The 17,846-nt window shown below is 39.0% G+C and overlaps 2 protein-coding genes across 14 annotated transcripts in view; one reads left to right on the top strand and one right to left on the bottom strand.

The window, feature by feature from the left end:
- Positions 1-5,014: 5,014 nt before the first annotated feature.
- Positions 5,015-6,230, top strand: LOC123510325 (integumentary mucin C.1-like; the record flags this gene model as incomplete). Its single annotated transcript, XM_045265370.1, has 2 exons — positions 5,015-5,407; positions 5,915-6,230. Coding segments are annotated over 2 exons (444 nt in total), but the record flags the coding sequence as incomplete, so codon positions are not given.
- An 87-nt stretch (positions 6,231-6,317) lies between these two features.
- The window catches only part of LOC123510324 (probable phosphorylase b kinase regulatory subunit beta), a 30,272-nt gene continuing 18,743 nt past the window's right edge, over positions 6,318-17,846 (bottom strand). For 6 of the 13 annotated variants that reach the window (XM_045265356.1, XM_045265361.1, XM_045265355.1 and 3 more), the window contains 11 exons: positions 17,414-17,546; positions 14,323-14,465; positions 13,229-13,321; positions 12,633-12,742; positions 12,036-12,173; positions 11,050-11,136; positions 10,771-10,827; positions 9,550-9,619; positions 8,420-8,590; positions 7,812-7,919; positions 6,318-7,622 (listed from right to left, as the gene is read on the bottom strand). In XM_045265356.1, coding sequence (XP_045121291.1) covers positions 7,467-7,622; positions 7,812-7,919; positions 8,420-8,590; positions 9,550-9,619; positions 10,771-10,827; positions 11,050-11,136; positions 12,036-12,173; positions 12,633-12,742; positions 13,229-13,321; positions 14,323-14,465; positions 17,414-17,546 — 1,266 coding nt within the window. In that variant the 3' untranslated portion in view covers positions 6,318-7,466. The other 7 variants (XM_045265365.1, XM_045265366.1, XM_045265357.1 and 4 more) reach the window with 6 other exon arrangements.

The following is a 17,846-nucleotide window of genomic DNA, read 5'->3' as shown; positions in this document are numbered from 1 at the left end:
TCATCCTTCCTACCTTTTTAAATATTGGAGTAACATTAGCTAACTTCCAGTCCTGAGGTATCTCAGCAAACCTAAGTGATCTTTCAAAGATTAACTTAAGTGCTTCAGAAATACTGTCTACACCCTCCCTAAGTACTCTGGCATGTAGCTCATCAGGACCACTGGCTTTCCTATCGTCTAGTTCAAGAATAAATTTCCTAATAATTCCCGGTTTTATATCAATATTTTCTAAAGCTCTTAAACTACTCGTCGCACTGTTTGTAACAGGATTTCCTATTCTTTCCCTAGTAAATACTGAAGAAAATTGTTCATTCAATAATTCTACTATGTCTTCATTTTGATCCACTACTACACCATCTTTTCTGAGTGGTCCAATCCTATCCTTATTTCTTTTATCACTGACCTTGTAATAACTATATACATACATGGGGATCATGTCTTGTTTAACTATAGTAAATTTCTTATAAAAACTATCATGCAGCGCTATACATAATTATAAATCTAATAAATTTAAGTGCTTATCTAATCTGTTTTTAAACATTGTCAAACTAGTGCTAACGATAATATTACGCTTCCATGGCATGTTTTTATGGTTTCTATAAATATTTTGTTGCCTTTGAAGTGATTTCCGCGTCTCTGTCCGGTAAATATGTGGCTTTTAGTGGTGTTTTATGGTGTAAATAAATGTGTTCCTTACGGTCAAAAATTTCAAAACTCCATTTGGAGATTTTTTATTTCAAGCTATAGCTGGGCCTTTATGATATCATAGAATCCCTTATGCTATTTTAAATGTGAAATCAATCTATTGAGTGAAATATGTGGACTTTGAAGTAATGTTTAATTCTGTTAAACATAAGTCATATTTTATTTTATTTTATTTGTTTACGTTCCTACTATATGGTCTAACTCGTCGTTGAATGTTTTAAAAGATAACTCAGACTGTGTAAAATGTGTTATAATACTTGCCAAGTGAAAATGGCTGGACTTTACAGGACGTTTTAGCACTTTCAGGTGAAAATTATTTTGTACTTTTAACGTACTTAATTTAAACATTTTTAAAAACTAGTTAGGCTAGAGATGTTTTGATGTTTTGGATGTTAGTTTAAGTATTTATCAAGTCATAAAATATCAGTCATTCGGCCGTGGCTTCGTTTTTTCTATGGGTCATTTTTTAAATTATTTACGTAATGTAGACGAGTCACCGCTGTTCCCGTTCTCCCTCGGCAGAGAGAACGAGAACATAGCCCCGGGCTGGCGCCTCTTTTCCAGGGCCCCAGTTCGTCAATATTTTGCCTAATATCTAGTGACTACTACGCGTTTTCGTGTGTTTATGGACTCAGGTGTGTAGATAGTAGTAGTGGAAGTGAGAAGAAAAGATAAATAAAGGAGAATGTGGAGGAAGAAAGGAGAAAAGGAGGAGGAAGAGGAGCAGCAGCCAAGCCTTAATATTTAAGTCTTCCTCCACTTCCTCAATATTTTGCCTAATATCTAGTGTTTTATAACTGTTTTTACATGTTTCTAGCCTTGAACGTGTAGATGGAAGCAGTAGAAGAAAGAGAAAAGAGGAAGAGGAGGAGGAGCCAAGCCGCAATATTTAGCTAAGGGACCCTTGTAATCTTGTCGTTCTTTTTAATGCATTTTGGTGTTTATTTGGGATTTTTTAAGTGTTTGCAGGATGTCTTTTACTGTTATAAGTGTGTTTGCAGGGTATCTATTTTTGCTGTTTATAAGTGTATTTCGAGTGCATTTTGTGTGTTTTCAAAGTGCGTTAGATATTTTTAAGTAAATATGGGTATTGAGTTTGGCGTGGAAGTGTTTATGAGTATTTATGTGTATTTTGGAGCATTTTTAGTTGGGTTATATAGTGTTTTGAGTGTTTTTGTGTCAGTATTTGGTGTTAAAAGTGGTTTGGGTATGTGAGGGATCTTTTGTGTGCTTTAGTGTTTCTGAGTGGGTAGTTTTGGCGTATTTTGAATGTTTATGTGCGTTTGGGATCATTTTGAGGTGTTCCATGGTGTTTTGAGTGTGCTTTGGATTTGTTTTCAGTGTTTTAAGTGGTTTGGATGTTTTTGGGGTGTCTTAGCTGTGTGTGGGAGTGATTTTATAAATAAATTGCGTTTTCTTTATCAAACTCTTTCTCTTAAGAACTGAAGGCTCTGTAGGTGTAAGAATAGGACGGATAGATAAGTAAATGCATAAACCATATAAATGCGTACGTAGCTCTACTATAGCTGTTATGGCAATCTCTCTCTCTCTCTCTCTCTCTCTCTCTCTCTCTCTCTCTCTCGTATTAGGAAATCATGTACTCGTTCTCATGTGGGTTTCCGATAGATTATGTAAGAGAGCATAAATATGATATAGGTTAACAAAACGAACCTACAATACGTGTGGCCATATGCCTTTCTTCCACTCATATAATGAAAACACACATGAAAATACCCATAATGGTGTAATTTTCCGATAGAATAAATATAATAGCACAGTGATATATAACTTATCCTCTCATTGCTGCCTTTGTAAGTGTATGTATGTATGAGACAGCAGGAAATGTGATTCACTGAAGTCGGTATATAGATTCGAAATTTTTCATTGTCCTCTCACCACTATTTTTCAAGGTCACAGAGATGATTAGCCGGGTTTCCAGTTGATAATAAAGAAATCTTGATTAGCTCCCTCTACAACCATAAAAAAAAACACCCTTAAAAACTCGTGTAAATTCAAATAGAGCCTTTAGAAATAGTGAAGAAGCAGATAAGTGTTTGAGAATATGAGAAAGTGGTGGAGGCGCGCAATCATACTCTTCTTCATTAATTTTTAATTTTCGATATTCTGATTGAAAAGCGGTTAATCTTCGAAGATATAATTGGTACATACTAGCGGCGTCAGCTCACTTCCTGCTTCTGACATCACAACAACGTCTCGATCAAGGAAGGAAAGGCCGTGATTCATGCCCCGTCAGCGTCACCAGCCATTTAATCAAGCGTCACTACTCACACGGAAGCGATCGCCTCAGTAATTTCGTAGTATGGGTTGAAATAGTCCCGCTACATTTATCGGCAAAGTTATTTACATTTAGCACATACAGACGATCCTTGCATATAATCAGTGGCTACAAACTGAATATTGTATCACCAAACCTACGCCGCACTTCACCCACGTTGAAAAAGCTCTAGTTAATTGATGTTACAAGTTTTTAAGGGTGCTTTTTATCTATCTAGTGGCAGAATAACTTATTTCTACATTATTAACAAGATAAATAATCTCGAAATCCGGATAACATCAATGTGTGGGTTTGAAAAGTAGTTGTGGTGAGAAGGAACACCCTTGCGCCCTTCTAGACATGGGGTGGCGTCAGCAGGGCCTTCCGGGGTGGCGTCTTGTTGATTTAACTACCGATTAGCAAGAATGTATTACCAAAACACACTTAACAGGAAGTCCCAGATCGAATGACGTCACTTTCTCATCAATGGTGTATCATTTGTTTGTAAACGAAACTAGACACTTTTTTTCTTTTCCTGTATGTCTTGGATTAAATGTTTCTGCTTCGTGAGCGCAGTGTCACAGTGTGTGAGCAGCTATCGCAGTAAGAGCAGTATGTATAATGTGTCTCTGAGGTGATAAATGTACTGAACGATTTAAGACCTGCATTTTGAAACACCTCCACCTACATTTAAAAGACATGTGAAGTGACACGGGGTATTAAAAAGGTGTTTATGTAGTTTTAACGACATATGTAACAAGATTTCTACATTATAACAGGAGATAGCTACACTTGAAAACACGGCTGATAATTTCTCTTGCCTTTGAAAACAGTCGCGATGAGAGAGCAAAGCGTTTTTGAAGAGCCTCTATAGAAACAAAAGCTCCAATCTCTTGAGTTAGTTTGAAGTCGCAAATCTTTCTTTCCCTCCCTTTTTGACTATTCGTTCTATCCTGTTCTCTTTTAAGGAAGATGCGTGGCGCGGGCGTAGTGCTGTCGTGGGTGGCGTGGGCGTGTGTGTTGGGCGTGGCGTGCGGCGAGCAGAGGTGTATATGTGTGCCCCGAGTAATCTGTAACACATATATCGTAAATGATAAATGCGAAACACCTGGCTTTGTATGTTGCTTCTGGCCCACCACCACCACCACCTCTACCACCACCACAACTATCACTTCTACAAACCCTACTATGACTAGTACTACCACCACTATTCCAACTACTACCCCTGTTTCTACTACTACTACTACTACGTCTGTTTCTATTGCTGCTACTAATACTACTACCCCTGTCACTACTAGTGCTAATACTACTATCCCTGTTTCTACTACTGGTGATACTACTGCTACCCCTGTTTCTACTACTACTACTACTCCTGCTACTACTATTAAAACTTCTACTACTACCCCTGTTACTACTAGTGCTAATACTACTATCCCTGTTTCTACTACTGGTGATACTACTACTACCTCTGTTTCTACTACTACTACTACTCCTGCTACTAATACTACTACTGCTACTACTACTTCTACTACTACCCCTGTTACTACTAGTGCTGCTACTACTACATCACCTCTTTCTACTGCTTCTACTACTACTACTACTGTTCCAACTACTATTAGTTCTACTTCTACTGCTAGTACTACCACTTTTCCAATAACTACTGCTACTTCCACTACTTCCACTGGAACTACTAATACCTCTACAACTTCTATTACAACTTCTGTGTCTACTACTTCTACCACTAATGATAATACTACTACTACCCCTGTTACTGCCAGTGCTACTACTACTAGTACTACCCCTGTTTCTATTTCTACTACTACTACTACTACTGCTACCACCCCTGTTACTAGTGGTACTACTACTACCCCTGTTTCTACTGCTGCTACTTCTACTACTACTATTACTACTGCTAGTACCACCATCCCTGTTACTACTACTAGTGCTACTACTACAACACCTCTTTCTACTGCTGCTGTTACTACTACTGTCCCAACTAATACTAGTTCTACTTCTACTGCTACTACCACCAGCCCTGTTTCTACTACTGCTACTATCACCACTTTTCCAATAACTACTACTACTTCTACTTCTACTTCTACTGAAACTACTAATACCTCTACAACTTCTATTACAACTTCTGCCACTTCTCTGCCTCCTACTAATACTACTACTCCTACAACCACTACTGCCACTTCTCCTTCTACTGCTACTACTTCAGATACCACCACCACTACCTCTCCTACTACCAATAGCACTGCCACTTCTACTACTACTGCTACCAACACATCCACCACAACCACCACCCGTTCCACCTCCACTACGACCTCTGCTCAGCCCACTACCACCTCCACAAAACCTGTCACCACTACATTCCCAGAAACAACAACTCTTCCAAACTGTGTCCGAAGCTGTGTTGAGTCAAAGGTGAGTGTGTGTGTGTGTGTGTGTGTGTGTGTGTTTTAAAAGTCTAAATTTATATAGACTGGCATTTTTCTATTTTCATACCTGTATATTTTTATTCATGTTCTGAAAGCTATTTATATTGTCATACTTGTTTACTATGGTAAGTACATCTATCTATTTATGTTCACTCGCCAGTTCTCTTCCTCCTCTTTCTTTTCACACACCTTTGCTCTTTATTCCCTCCTGCCTTTTGTTCATATCTTTAATCTTCATTTTGGTTTTAATCATCTAGTTCACTGATAAATTTTGAAGGTAATGACCAATTGCATGCATCTATTGACTTTTCTTTCTGTGTGTGATTCATTTTCACTGCTCCATTATTCACAGGTGTGGTATAAGTTTATTTATTTATCTGTTCACCTGTTTCTCATGATTGTAGGATAGATAAACATGAAGTATTGTGCAATCCTTTTGTCTGTGTTATGCTTTATATTATAATTTTCTCATTCCTTCCTTTGCTATTCACAGATCCTCCTCGTTTTCCTGCTCTGTGTGACATTTGCATGGCTTGATGTGTGACTGCAGGAGACAAGCCCGTGTGCTGATTGACTGGCCGTCCAGTAAAGTAGCACAATGCAAGCTTTGTAATATTATGCTATTTTGGAAGGTCCTTATAATTTGATAACTTTTCTCTCTCATCACCCATAAACTTGTAATATTATGCTACTTTGGGAGATTTTTATAATTTGATAACCTCTCTCTCTCATCAACCATAAACTGTTTGTCTCCTTTTTCCCCTCAGCTATGTATGTAACAAAATATAATACACATATCACCACACTGACTCTCTTCTGTAAATGAACCTTACTTTATCTTCTTATCAGTGTCACATCAACTTAAGGAACTAAAAGGATTGTACAATAACAATATATAGATTTTGTAATTTTAATGAACCTCACAGTCCATGGTTTTCAAACAAACAACTTATATATATCTTAAAATCTCTTAACAACTTTTGGCACTTGCAACAAAACCAAAAACAAAATATATGAGGGAAGATGTGAAGTGGATGACCCAAAGTTTCACACTGACTAGACTAGAGCACTCACATCATAACACTCTTTGCAAGGAACTCCAACTCAGGTGTGTCACATCCCTACATTTCAGCAGCTATGTTTAGTAAAGCATGATGATGATTCTTTCCTACAATAAACTGTGGATACTGATGAAACTTGTGCTGTTTAACTATTGCCTGCAAACAATACACTTCATACTAGTGGGTAAGGAAGCAGCAAGATGAGTGAATGAGTACTAGATAGAACAAAGAAGTAGTACAATAAACTCTTATATAAGCACAGGTGATACAAACTTAAGCGAATGTAACTGAATGCCATCACTGTGTATCGTGATAATTCATCTTTATAATTGGTTTAATTATGGACATCATGGATTGTGCAAAGGATATGTTTTGTGATAATTACATTGCCAGTAACTACTGTATGTATTATCAATAAATAACTACAAAATATTTACAACCTACAAATAACAATATCTACAAACAAAATTCATAAGACAATATGAACACAAGAGAATAATTATGGGATGCAAATAATTTTAGGTAGGTAATTACTTTCCCCTGTGGCAGGAGACACAGCCCAGCAGCACCACAGTGGTCTGCTGGAAGAATGCTGCCACTGCACTCCCTGCTTATCATACAAGGCAACACAGAGGGACGGAGCAAGGGGACAAAGGGCCCCTCCTCTGTAGCTTTACAACTATGAGGTAACAAGGCTTATCATCAAATGTTGTCTTGGCTGCCACACCTTCATCTAGATATTTACAGATCCAGAATTTGTTTAGCTTGCTACCACTACATTCCTTCCCACAAGTCATGACTGAAATATTCCAACAATACATTTTGAATTTCTCAACCTGTTTGGTGTTTGTAAAATGCTGCCTGAGGCACAATTCCTATGAACAAAGTTTTAATAGATTTTGTATACAAAACAGAATGAATCAATAAACAACAGGGGGAAACTAAAGCAAGACATGTGAAGACAACACCAGTGAGGGAGGTGACCTAAGACACCTTACAGGTGAGGCCTTCCTCTATCTCACTGCGCATGTCACCTGTCAGCATGAAATTGACCACGGCCCGGGCCAGGTAGCTGCTCACCACCACGTGGGAGGCATTGTAGAAGGTTGAACAGTCGTCCGTCCACTCCCGTCCATGGTCCTGCCACAGCAAAGGTAAAACTTAGGTAACTCTCAAGGGAATGATTGCTGATGTAGATGAAGGCAGCAGTAATGAGTTACTTCACTTCACATAAAACATTACTATAATGAAAACTGCAAAATTAGCAATAAATGCAGAGGTGAGGGCTGAACATTTTACACGTCTACAATATGGAAAGACAATCCTCACCTTGAGGAACATCTTGAAGGCATCCTTGAAGATCTGGTCCATATTCAACACATGCAGGAATTTGAGCTCAGGATTCCTCTCCAGAATTGTTGCCACAACAGAGAACAGCTGCAAACACACACACACACACACACACACACACACACACACACACACACACACACACACACACACACAGGAAAGAAAGATGTCATTAGATGTTCTCAATTTAATCTTTGCTTAGATTTCAGTTTTTCTTAAATATATTCACTTTATGATATTTATTAGAAAAACTGATGATAGCTGGAAAATAAAAAAATTACACATAAGAGCCAAAGAAAAAACTTATAGAAAAAAAAAAAAAAAAAAAAAAAAACTGGCAAATACAAAACACAAATATCCAAAAGGAAAACATTCACAACAACAACAAAAAAATAAATAAAAAATAAAATAAAATCTTAAAAATCATAATAAGGAAAAAAGAAAAAGGAAAAATCATACAAAAATAATAAAGGAAAACATTCACAACAAAATCATAACAACGAAAACGTGAGACAAAGAGACAAGTCACAAGAAACTATACTATATGAACCGGTAAGGCCTTGTTTGGTGGACAGTGGAAGACTCACCTCCACCACAATCTGCCGGTACTCAGGGTGCTGGATGTGGTTGAGGAGAGACTGGACTGTGAGAGCAAAGTTGAGCTCCCCGGAAGACATTTCAGAGATGGTGGGGTGCTGCGGCAGGAGCTGATCACACAGACGCACTCCCAGCGGCGTCTTCCTCAGGATATTAAACACCTGGAATCCACCACAACCACATTCTTTTCAGTCTCAATGTTTAACCTGTTTAATACTGGGATGCTTTATTTACCTTGAGTTTTGTGTACTATCAAGGCATTTCATTGACATTACGAAGAGTCTATGGAGGTCAGAAGATTAATGGCCACAGTCTTCACTATTTCAATCCCCCACATGAGTTTCCGAAGCTGTATGAAATCACCAAATAGCAAGCAGAATGAATATAGAAATGTGTCATGGTACTGAAGGGGTTAATAGTCACAGGTAGAGTCTCTAGTGATCTCTAAATCTAACCTAGCCTTATGTTAAAAAAATAATGACCTAAATGGAAAAAGCTTAATCTATCTGGAACTTCAGCATGTGACACTCAAAGCAAACAACACCAGTACATGATGAGAAGGTTTGGGCTTCATAACTGTGATCGGACATGTTTTTTTTCAATCATATCAACTTCTTCAGTACCATGATGCATTTCCATATACATTCTGCTTACTATTTTGTGACTTTATATAGCTTCAGAAATTCAAGTAGGGGGTTGAAATAATGAAGACTGCGGCCATTATTCTTCCGACCTCCATAGATTCTTCTAATGAAAAAAAAAGTCTAATTGTACATAAATGTAAAATATGTCTCAGTACTAAAGGGGTTAAGGGACAAAACTACAAACACAGATGTGAAAAGATTTGAACTCATGCTTATAAGAATGAGGCACATTTTCCTTCATCATCACCCAACACAAAAAAGGCATAAACAGACTTAAATAACTCAATCATTCTTTGCACTATCTTTTTGAGTAAACTCTAAACTTTTACCACACTATTTTGTCAAGCTTAAATCATAGGTAGCAGTCAAAAGGCTAATCTCTCTAAACATCTAAGCACCAGACAGGCAATACACATGAGGCAGCCCTGACAAAGTACACAGTTAATAGTTGCTAAATACTGTCACACGACCTATACCTTTTCGTAAAACCTCTTTGGCGTTCGTCCCAGACAGCCGTCAATCACTCGGATCTGCTGTGGTGTGAGTCTGAGGAATGGAAGGGGAAAGTCATTGCAATGTGAAGGATTAATCTGAACTAGTTTTGTTTTGTTCAAATTGGTCTTTCCAATGTTCAAAATAATTTTTATTTCAGTGTTTGTGGCTATCTACAAATTATCTACATAACTTATCTTCCTGGATTTGTTAGTGATGATAAGGAAATGATGAGTTGTGAGAAGTTACTGAATTTCAAAGAATATAGTAGTACAGTAAGCCCGCACACTTGGCGAATCTCAGCTTGGTGAAATTCACTTTTGGCGGTAGGGTGGCCACAGACCACCGAGTGCACACTTGGCGATTTGAATTCAAACTTGGCGGTCCCCTGGTGGCTGCACGGCGAACCACGCAGCTCCCCGGTGACGTCAGACCTCTCTCTAAACCTATCAGAACGCAGTGTGAGAGTCCCATTCAGCCATTTTGTTTGTGCTACCCTCTGTTCTGCTAGCGTGAGAACGAATTCTGGCAATTTACTGCCAACATGGCCTCTACCACGGTAAGAGGTGGTACCGGTGGGAGTAAGGACAATGGTGGTGATGGCAAGGATGAAAGTGGGTGAGGAAAACGGGTGGAAAAATGTGAGTTACAGCCTTTATATCATGTCTTATTAGCTTTATTTATTGTTTATTGATCTGTTTTGTACATGTTCTAATATGTGAAGGCAAGATTTTATTTCAGCTCGAAAAATGGTATTTTAGGGGTCCAAAGAGGGGCTTTGGCAATGACCAAAGACTGATTGAGGCATTTTTTAGGCAATTTACATGGTATAAAGAACTCATGTTTGGTGAAATTCACATTTGACAGTAGTTTCACCAGACTAATAAATTCGCCAAGGGGGGGGGCTTACTGTAGTTTATAATTTTATGTTTTATGGCCTGTCAGTTACTGGGCTACTTGTGCTCATGTTAGGACAGTACAACAGAATACAAGGAGATAAGAGACAGTACTGTTAAATAGTGTTAAAAGAACTTCAATATTAGTAACCACAAAATTTAAGTATGCTCTACCAACACACTTACGCCAAATTCCTTATGTATGTTGAAAGAAAAAGAGAATTATTTTCTTTAATATAACAGTCAAGAGGTTACATGAAAAAGACACACAAGTAAAGCTTTGTATTAAAATGTGAGTGAAAGACTCACCGTACTTCCCGGCGCCGCTGCAGAGCTGTTGCCATTGACGAACCCCATTTTGTCTGACTACATTGTGAAAAAAAAGCAAACAAATAATATCTTGAGCTTCATCAATTTTGCCAAAATGTTTAGCGAGTTGTTCAATGAGTGGCAGTGCGTGTTTCCTTTGTGCGTAAAGCCTGAGCAGCAACATACTGTGATGCATACATATATATAAACATATGCTGTGGCAAACGATGTATGTAAATAGCAACAACAATCGGTATTTGATAGAGAAAAAATGTTTACTTATTTGGGAATTGCTGGGTGGGTGACTGGCACTGTCCACGCAGCCCCTCGCCTCCCCACAAGCAGCCACATGACTTCTTCGCCTGTCTGTGCACGTATCATTGATTTCAAATCTTAAAAGTCTATTGAAGATTATCCAAACGTTGTCACTCAATAGTTCAAGTCACTGGATGAGTCAGGATAAATGAATGTGCATCTCAAACACCTGATGCCTGATCGACACAACAGGAGGTGGTTAACAGAGGCAGGCCAAGATACCTATCCTCTTGTTCCTGTGTCTTACATCATCTCTCGTCCAATCAAGTACTGAATTCGTTTTGCAACATTTGGTATGATGATGGTGACGTTTGACATGAATTATAAAAGTGATGCCAGCTTTGAGGTCAAGTTGTAGTCCAGTGTCGGAATGCTTCATTATGTCTTGCTTATGTAAAGACACATGGTGTATTTTTGAGTTATTTTTGGGGGTGAATTTTGTTTTCGACGCCAGGAGCAAGTTACGAACTAAGTAATTTTTGTCCTTGACTAATGCAATCATGCACATTACATTTATAACTATGGCTACACGTCACAAAATCACAAATTAATCAATAAGAGGGCAGTCTAAGATGATTAATGTCAGATATAAAAGGGAGGCATTAGTCACCTGAAAAAATATATAAAAGGACAGAAATTCATAAGAAAATCATCATTCCACTTCCTGAACCTGGAGGAGTATTGATGGAGTGCAAGTCATTGATCAAAAGAAAACATTCCACACAGTACGGAAACACCAGACTGGAAATCCAAACACCAACTTTAGTCAAGCCATGCAAATAATGGGGATTGTTAATTCTGTCCTAGTGAAGATATGAAATAATCAAATTCAGGTCAGAAATAAATTTGAAAATGAATTATAAATCAAATAATAAATATCCGAAGATTACAAATGCATGCAGGGGACATTTGAATCAAGATCACAGACAAGAAAAGACAAGAGGACTCACTTCTCCTGCTGTGCCCACTCATCCAGCGACAGCACCTTCACCAGCAGGCGCCGCACCTCGCTGGGCGCCAGACCCTCCACCGTCTCCTTGCTGTGGCACACGTCATGCAGGTAGTACGTCATGGCCTTGATCACCCACCTGTGCCAAGCAACATTGCAGTAAATGCCTCACCTCTCACTCAATCACTCACATCATAATTCTCTCACCACTAATGTATTTCTATCTACTGTGTGCCTATATGCCACTCTGGCAACTCACACAATGGCTCAAATAAGGCACCAGACACTCACACACACACACACACACACACACACACACACACACACACACACACACACACACACACACCATTCACATTTTCACTTTCATCCCCCCAAAAATCCCTACATCACAAGGAAGTAACTTAAAAAACCGATAGTACTACTTACATTACTACACACACACACACACACACACACAAAAAAAAAAAAAAAAAAAAAAAAAACTCTTTATCCCAAAGAGGCAACTTAAAAACCCACAGTAAATCACCAAGACAAAACAAAATTGGCCAAATAAGCAGATATTATTATTAGAGGTGCAAGAAAGGCAATACCGTACCCAACCCTGATGTTGAGGATGCCATTGAAGAGGTGAGTGTGTGTGGCGATGAGCTTCCCACAGTACAGCACTACCTCTTGCTGCAACACTGCCTGTACAACATTGTGAGTCTATGGAAGGAGAGAGAGAGAGGTAGTGGTTAGTTCTGTTACTCTATTAGCCAAAGGGAGAGAATTAATGTTGTGCTGACTAGATGATCAAGTGAATGAGAGTTGTATTGAGGCTATACTTTCCTATATACTGAGTGCTTGATAAAAGATAAAGGGATGTGAAAAATAGAAAAGTAAAGCAGATTCTACATAGGAGGCAAAGAAAGGAGTGTAAAATGAACATAAAAGAGAAGGCAGAAGGAGGAGTATTTGACTAACAGAAAGGAGGAGGATGTAAAAATGGAAAACAAAATATTCTACATAAGAAGTATAAAAATAAAAGGGAGGAGGAATAGCTATAAAGAAGAAAAGAACAAGTACATATTCTACATTAAAAGAGAAAAGAAAAATGTAAAATATAAAGCAGAAAGACTGGAAACGAGAACCAAACAAAATAAGCTTTCCAGCAGAGAAGGAAGTGGGAGAAGGAAGAGATGGAGTGGGTACCTGAAGTGAGGCGTTGTAGAAGAGGTCATGGATGCCACCTGGCTGTACTGGCCGATCCAGCAGCACCTCATCCTTGCCATACCCTACTGTCAGCTGTTGGTGCAAAGGTGCTGTTACAATAATACTCCTTTGTGTCTGTGTCAGTGTCTCTACTGCTTTATACACGTCTGCAAATCATGGTTCATCACAAGACACATGCATGAATTTCACTTGTGGTTTCTGACTTCTGATGTTGTATGTGGTGATTTATTAGTGAGAATACTGGATAGACCACATCAAATCCCCATGTGGTTCTGCAACAAATTGTCTGCAAAACTCCCTCCAGATAGAACACAGACTGGCTACTCCAAACTTTAGATCATCATGACGCACAGCAACTATTTAGACTGCAACACAAGATACAACTTTGGTACTACTTATGATTCTTACACAGGACAAGACTCATGACATATGCTAAGAGAAAATAACGCTAGCTTTACATTAAATACAGACACAGTTAGCTGTCAATTAGTTCATGAGACCAAACACAAAAGTAATCAATAGTGCCAATAATGCTGAGCTATGACACCAACTGAACACATCACAATAGTAAACTGCAAAGCAAATGAAGCGCTCAAGCTCTTGCTAATAGTCTACATCAATCAGCTATGTCGCCCACATGGTCACAGTGGTGGTGGTGGTGGTGGTTGTGTTTACTCCACGCTCTACAGCGCTGCAACACACATACTTGCTTCACGGCTTGCTTCCAACAGTCTTCTGATGATTTAACACTGTACTGTGTGTTGAGTTTGCTTTCTCACTGACTTCCTCATCAAAACTACATATTTATGAAAACCTTTATCTCTGTATGCAAAATGTATTCAAAATGTAATTATTCTCCTGCCTCATGAGAATTAATACAAGTTTACAAGTGTAGTTGGTTTATATGAACAGCATAAATGACATCAAGCATACAGCAATTAATACCAATGGTGTTAATAATGTGATAATATTCCAGAGCTACCATTACTCTCACAGTATTTACATGTAGTAGTAGTCTTAAGCTTGATCCTCCTAAGTAATTACTGAGGTAGATGCTTGCCAGCTCACATTACCTGTTTTCCAGACACCAAGACAGTGGTGATGTAAGGTGAGATAGACTCCACCTCCTTGGAGAGCAGAGCAGTGCATTCCCGCACCGTGCGCCAGTAACGGAGTGAGGACGCCTGGCTCAGCAGGGCAAGAACCCGCTCTCCCACTGAGGCAGGAGGGGCAGCATGCACAAGGAACAGTTATGCATCAGTTAGGAGGACCAGAGGTGGAAGAAAAAGACGTGAATGTTACCAGGACAGCAGAACCTCATTGTTTTGCAAGGCTTGTGGCTGTCCCTGTAATGAATGGCTGTGAGACACTATGTGATGCTGTGGTGGATGAGAGACGAGTGTTTCTAATTAGTCACAATATAAAACTGGCAAGTGGATAGGTCATGTTGTTTTTAAATCACTAAACACCCTCTCTTTAATATGATAGGTATAAGTAAATAAAATAATTATTTCTTGGGACTACGAGATATCACATCAATGTATCCTGCTTTTATGTACTTTCTATCTCAGAATCTTAACATTTTTTGAAAGAACAAGAAAATAAACCTTGTAAATAGATAACTGTACCAATATTCCAATCATCCATCTGTATATAATTCTATAATTGTCTGTTATCTGTTCCTAAGAGTTCCCTAAAAGTGAATGTCTGTGATAGCATATACAAGTCTATCAAAAACTCTGGAGTCTTTCAAGTAACCTGAGTGAAGCAAAACAGTTTGGTTCTGCTGTAACAGAGTGAGGTACCATTCACAAGCATCTGTCTAAGACCGATGTCAGCTGAAGCACCTCCTACACCACCACACTACTGAAAAGAAACCTCATACACCCACAGCCACAGCCACACCTCAAGGCAATGCCACCACTGACAGGGAAAGAAAGTTCCACTCATCTTGGACAGACACATCCTCAAGTTCTTCAGGGAAGGGTAACTCTTGGGAAGCTAACATTACTTCCCACACTGTGTCCTCACTAACTTGACACCCTGTATGGCCAAGCAAGGGGAAATATTACATTCTCTAACCACTCCCTCTGCTGAAACTTTATACTTTCCTCATGTTGTTTCATTTACAGCATTACCTAAGTCCTACCCTTTTCTGATCTCTATTCGAACAGACAGAAGGCACAACACGCAGAAGAGAACATGGGTTGAGGCCCTGAGGAAGGACAGGACCTGCAAACCACAAGAGCTAACAAAGGAAGGTACTCACTGATGTGAAGATGGTTAATATAATATACACTGAAACATGATCTTTTCCTATGCAATAAATGAGTAATTAGAGAAGCCAAAGAGAAGAGACAAGAACAGGACAGGTGTTACAAATACAGTATTTACATTGGACCGCCCACACACTTCCTCGAGGTCATTATATACAAGATGTAAGTTGTGTTGATGGAATATTATTGACTGTTGTTGTGTTCTATTCCCGTCATGCCAAGAGGCCAAGATAATGCAAGCAGCTGAGGTGTGTTACCAGCCCTGCCCTGCCCTGAACACCTCAGCATCATGTTATTTCCGTTATTTCCATAAGTCACCAGTCATTCCCACAGGCAGAATGAGTCTCCTAGTGTTCTGTGGGAGGCAGAACACCAGTGAAGAAACAGTCTTACTTTTCTCTACTGCCCATTACTGCCATTTAGTAAGTTTCTCAAAAGTTTCCCATGTAAAAAGTAGTTCTGTGGCATTCACATACAGAATGTCTGCCAGTGTTATCGTCTGATTCTTGCACCAATTGATGTGTTGATGGTCATGGGGTCTGTTAACATAAAGCTTTGAGAATTAACATAACCATCAAATTCAACTGCATTTCTGTGAAACAAGTGTAATCAACTGATAGGAAAGACAAGATACAGTACCATACTTCACATGTCATGTTTCACTGTATGGTTAACTCTGATGTCTCCTTCATCACTTGATGAAATGACTTCAAGGAAATGTATTTGAATTGGATAATTCTCAAATCCAGTTGAAATAGTTTCCTTCAAACTTTTGATCATCAGCATATCAATTCTGGCAGTGAGGCACAAGGATATTTCAGCATAAAAACCCCAGCAAAGGCATGAAAACTTCCTTCTAGAAAAGCCCCTTTTGAACATTGCTTCATTAACCCTTCAAGCCCCACTGAGACTGTTCTCCACAGTGATGCAAGGAACACAGCAAGTTTAGCATAGCACAAGGTGAGTCACAAGGAGCACTACCATAGTCACGTCACCTGGCAGCCCTGCACCAAAATAGCAGTCATGTGCATCACTGACGGGTAGGTTTTCTTGAGGAGAGCTGCTGCCAGGCGCATGGCTCCCCAGAAGTGACACACGCTGACTTCCTTCAGCAGTCTCTCCAGCCTCACTGCCACTAAAACCTCAAGCCAATTAATTCCTGGTCATATGTGTGGCATGAAATAAATAGCACCAGTGATCAGTGACCTGTGACTAGTGAGCAAAACAACCTGTCTTCACGTCCACCTCGTCACTCACTCACTCCTGCCTTGTGAGATGTGAGTACAGCACAGCTCCCCAATACTCTTCTTCACTTTAGTTCCTACTACTCAACATATTTCACACATCAATAACTCAAACTAATTCCATCACAGCCTAAGGTAATGCCCTCTCCTTGATCTGCTACCCTCAGAAAACCATATTAGTGCATCACCTCACCTCACCTCAACCATCAACACACCACCACACTCACAATACACTCAACATCTCATCAGAAGAAAGTAGATACAAAAGTTGAAAGAAAAGAGCATTAGTTTCATCCTAATCAATATAGCAGTTCAGCATTGCATGTCTCCACAGCACCTGGACAAAGGGTTCCCTGGTTTACCAAGATACCATCATATCACTTATCACTTTACATCGATTGTCTTTTACATTTTGAGCATTATTCAAAACTTTACTAGTTGTCTGCAATTAAAACTTGCAAAAAAAAAAACTTATATTCTTTAGATTCCACAGCAAAAAAGAAAAAAAATTACATCAAGTAACCAATTTCAATGACACTTTCAATATTCTTAAAAATATGAGTTCTAAAGAAGTTTCAATGAAGCAAGAAGAGACATGAATCAAAACTCATGAATCCAGTGAAGTGTGTAGAGGAGTGACTCACCTGGATGGCCATCTATCTGGTAGTCTGGCCCCTCGCGGCGCAGCAGGATGCCCAGCAGCTGAGTCTGGCCGTGCAGTGTGGATACAGACCGCAGCACATTGATCACCTCGTGTGTTGGCTGCAGCTCCATGTCCTGCCAGGGAACAAAGAGCATTCATACTTCACTCATTCATTCATAGACTCACAGTACAACTCCTTCCATGGAAATACAGACATCTGGCATAGAAAGAGACACACACACACACACACACACACATATATATATATATATATATATATATATATATATATATATATATATATATATATATATATATATATATATATATATATATATATCAATGAAAGATAAAGCTAGATAAAATGGATAAGAACATCTACAACAGAGTCTTTCAAAGATTCAAGCAACACAACACAGGCAGTTCAGACCCTC

This window comes from Portunus trituberculatus, chromosome 28 (assembly GCF_017591435.1).
Source record: "Portunus trituberculatus isolate SZX2019 chromosome 28, ASM1759143v1, whole genome shotgun sequence".
NCBI classification, from domain to species: Eukaryota; Metazoa; Arthropoda; class Malacostraca; order Decapoda; family Portunidae; genus Portunus; species Portunus trituberculatus.
The sequence above is the reverse complement of the archived record's forward strand: the minus strand, read 5'-3'. Positions and strand labels throughout refer to the sequence as shown.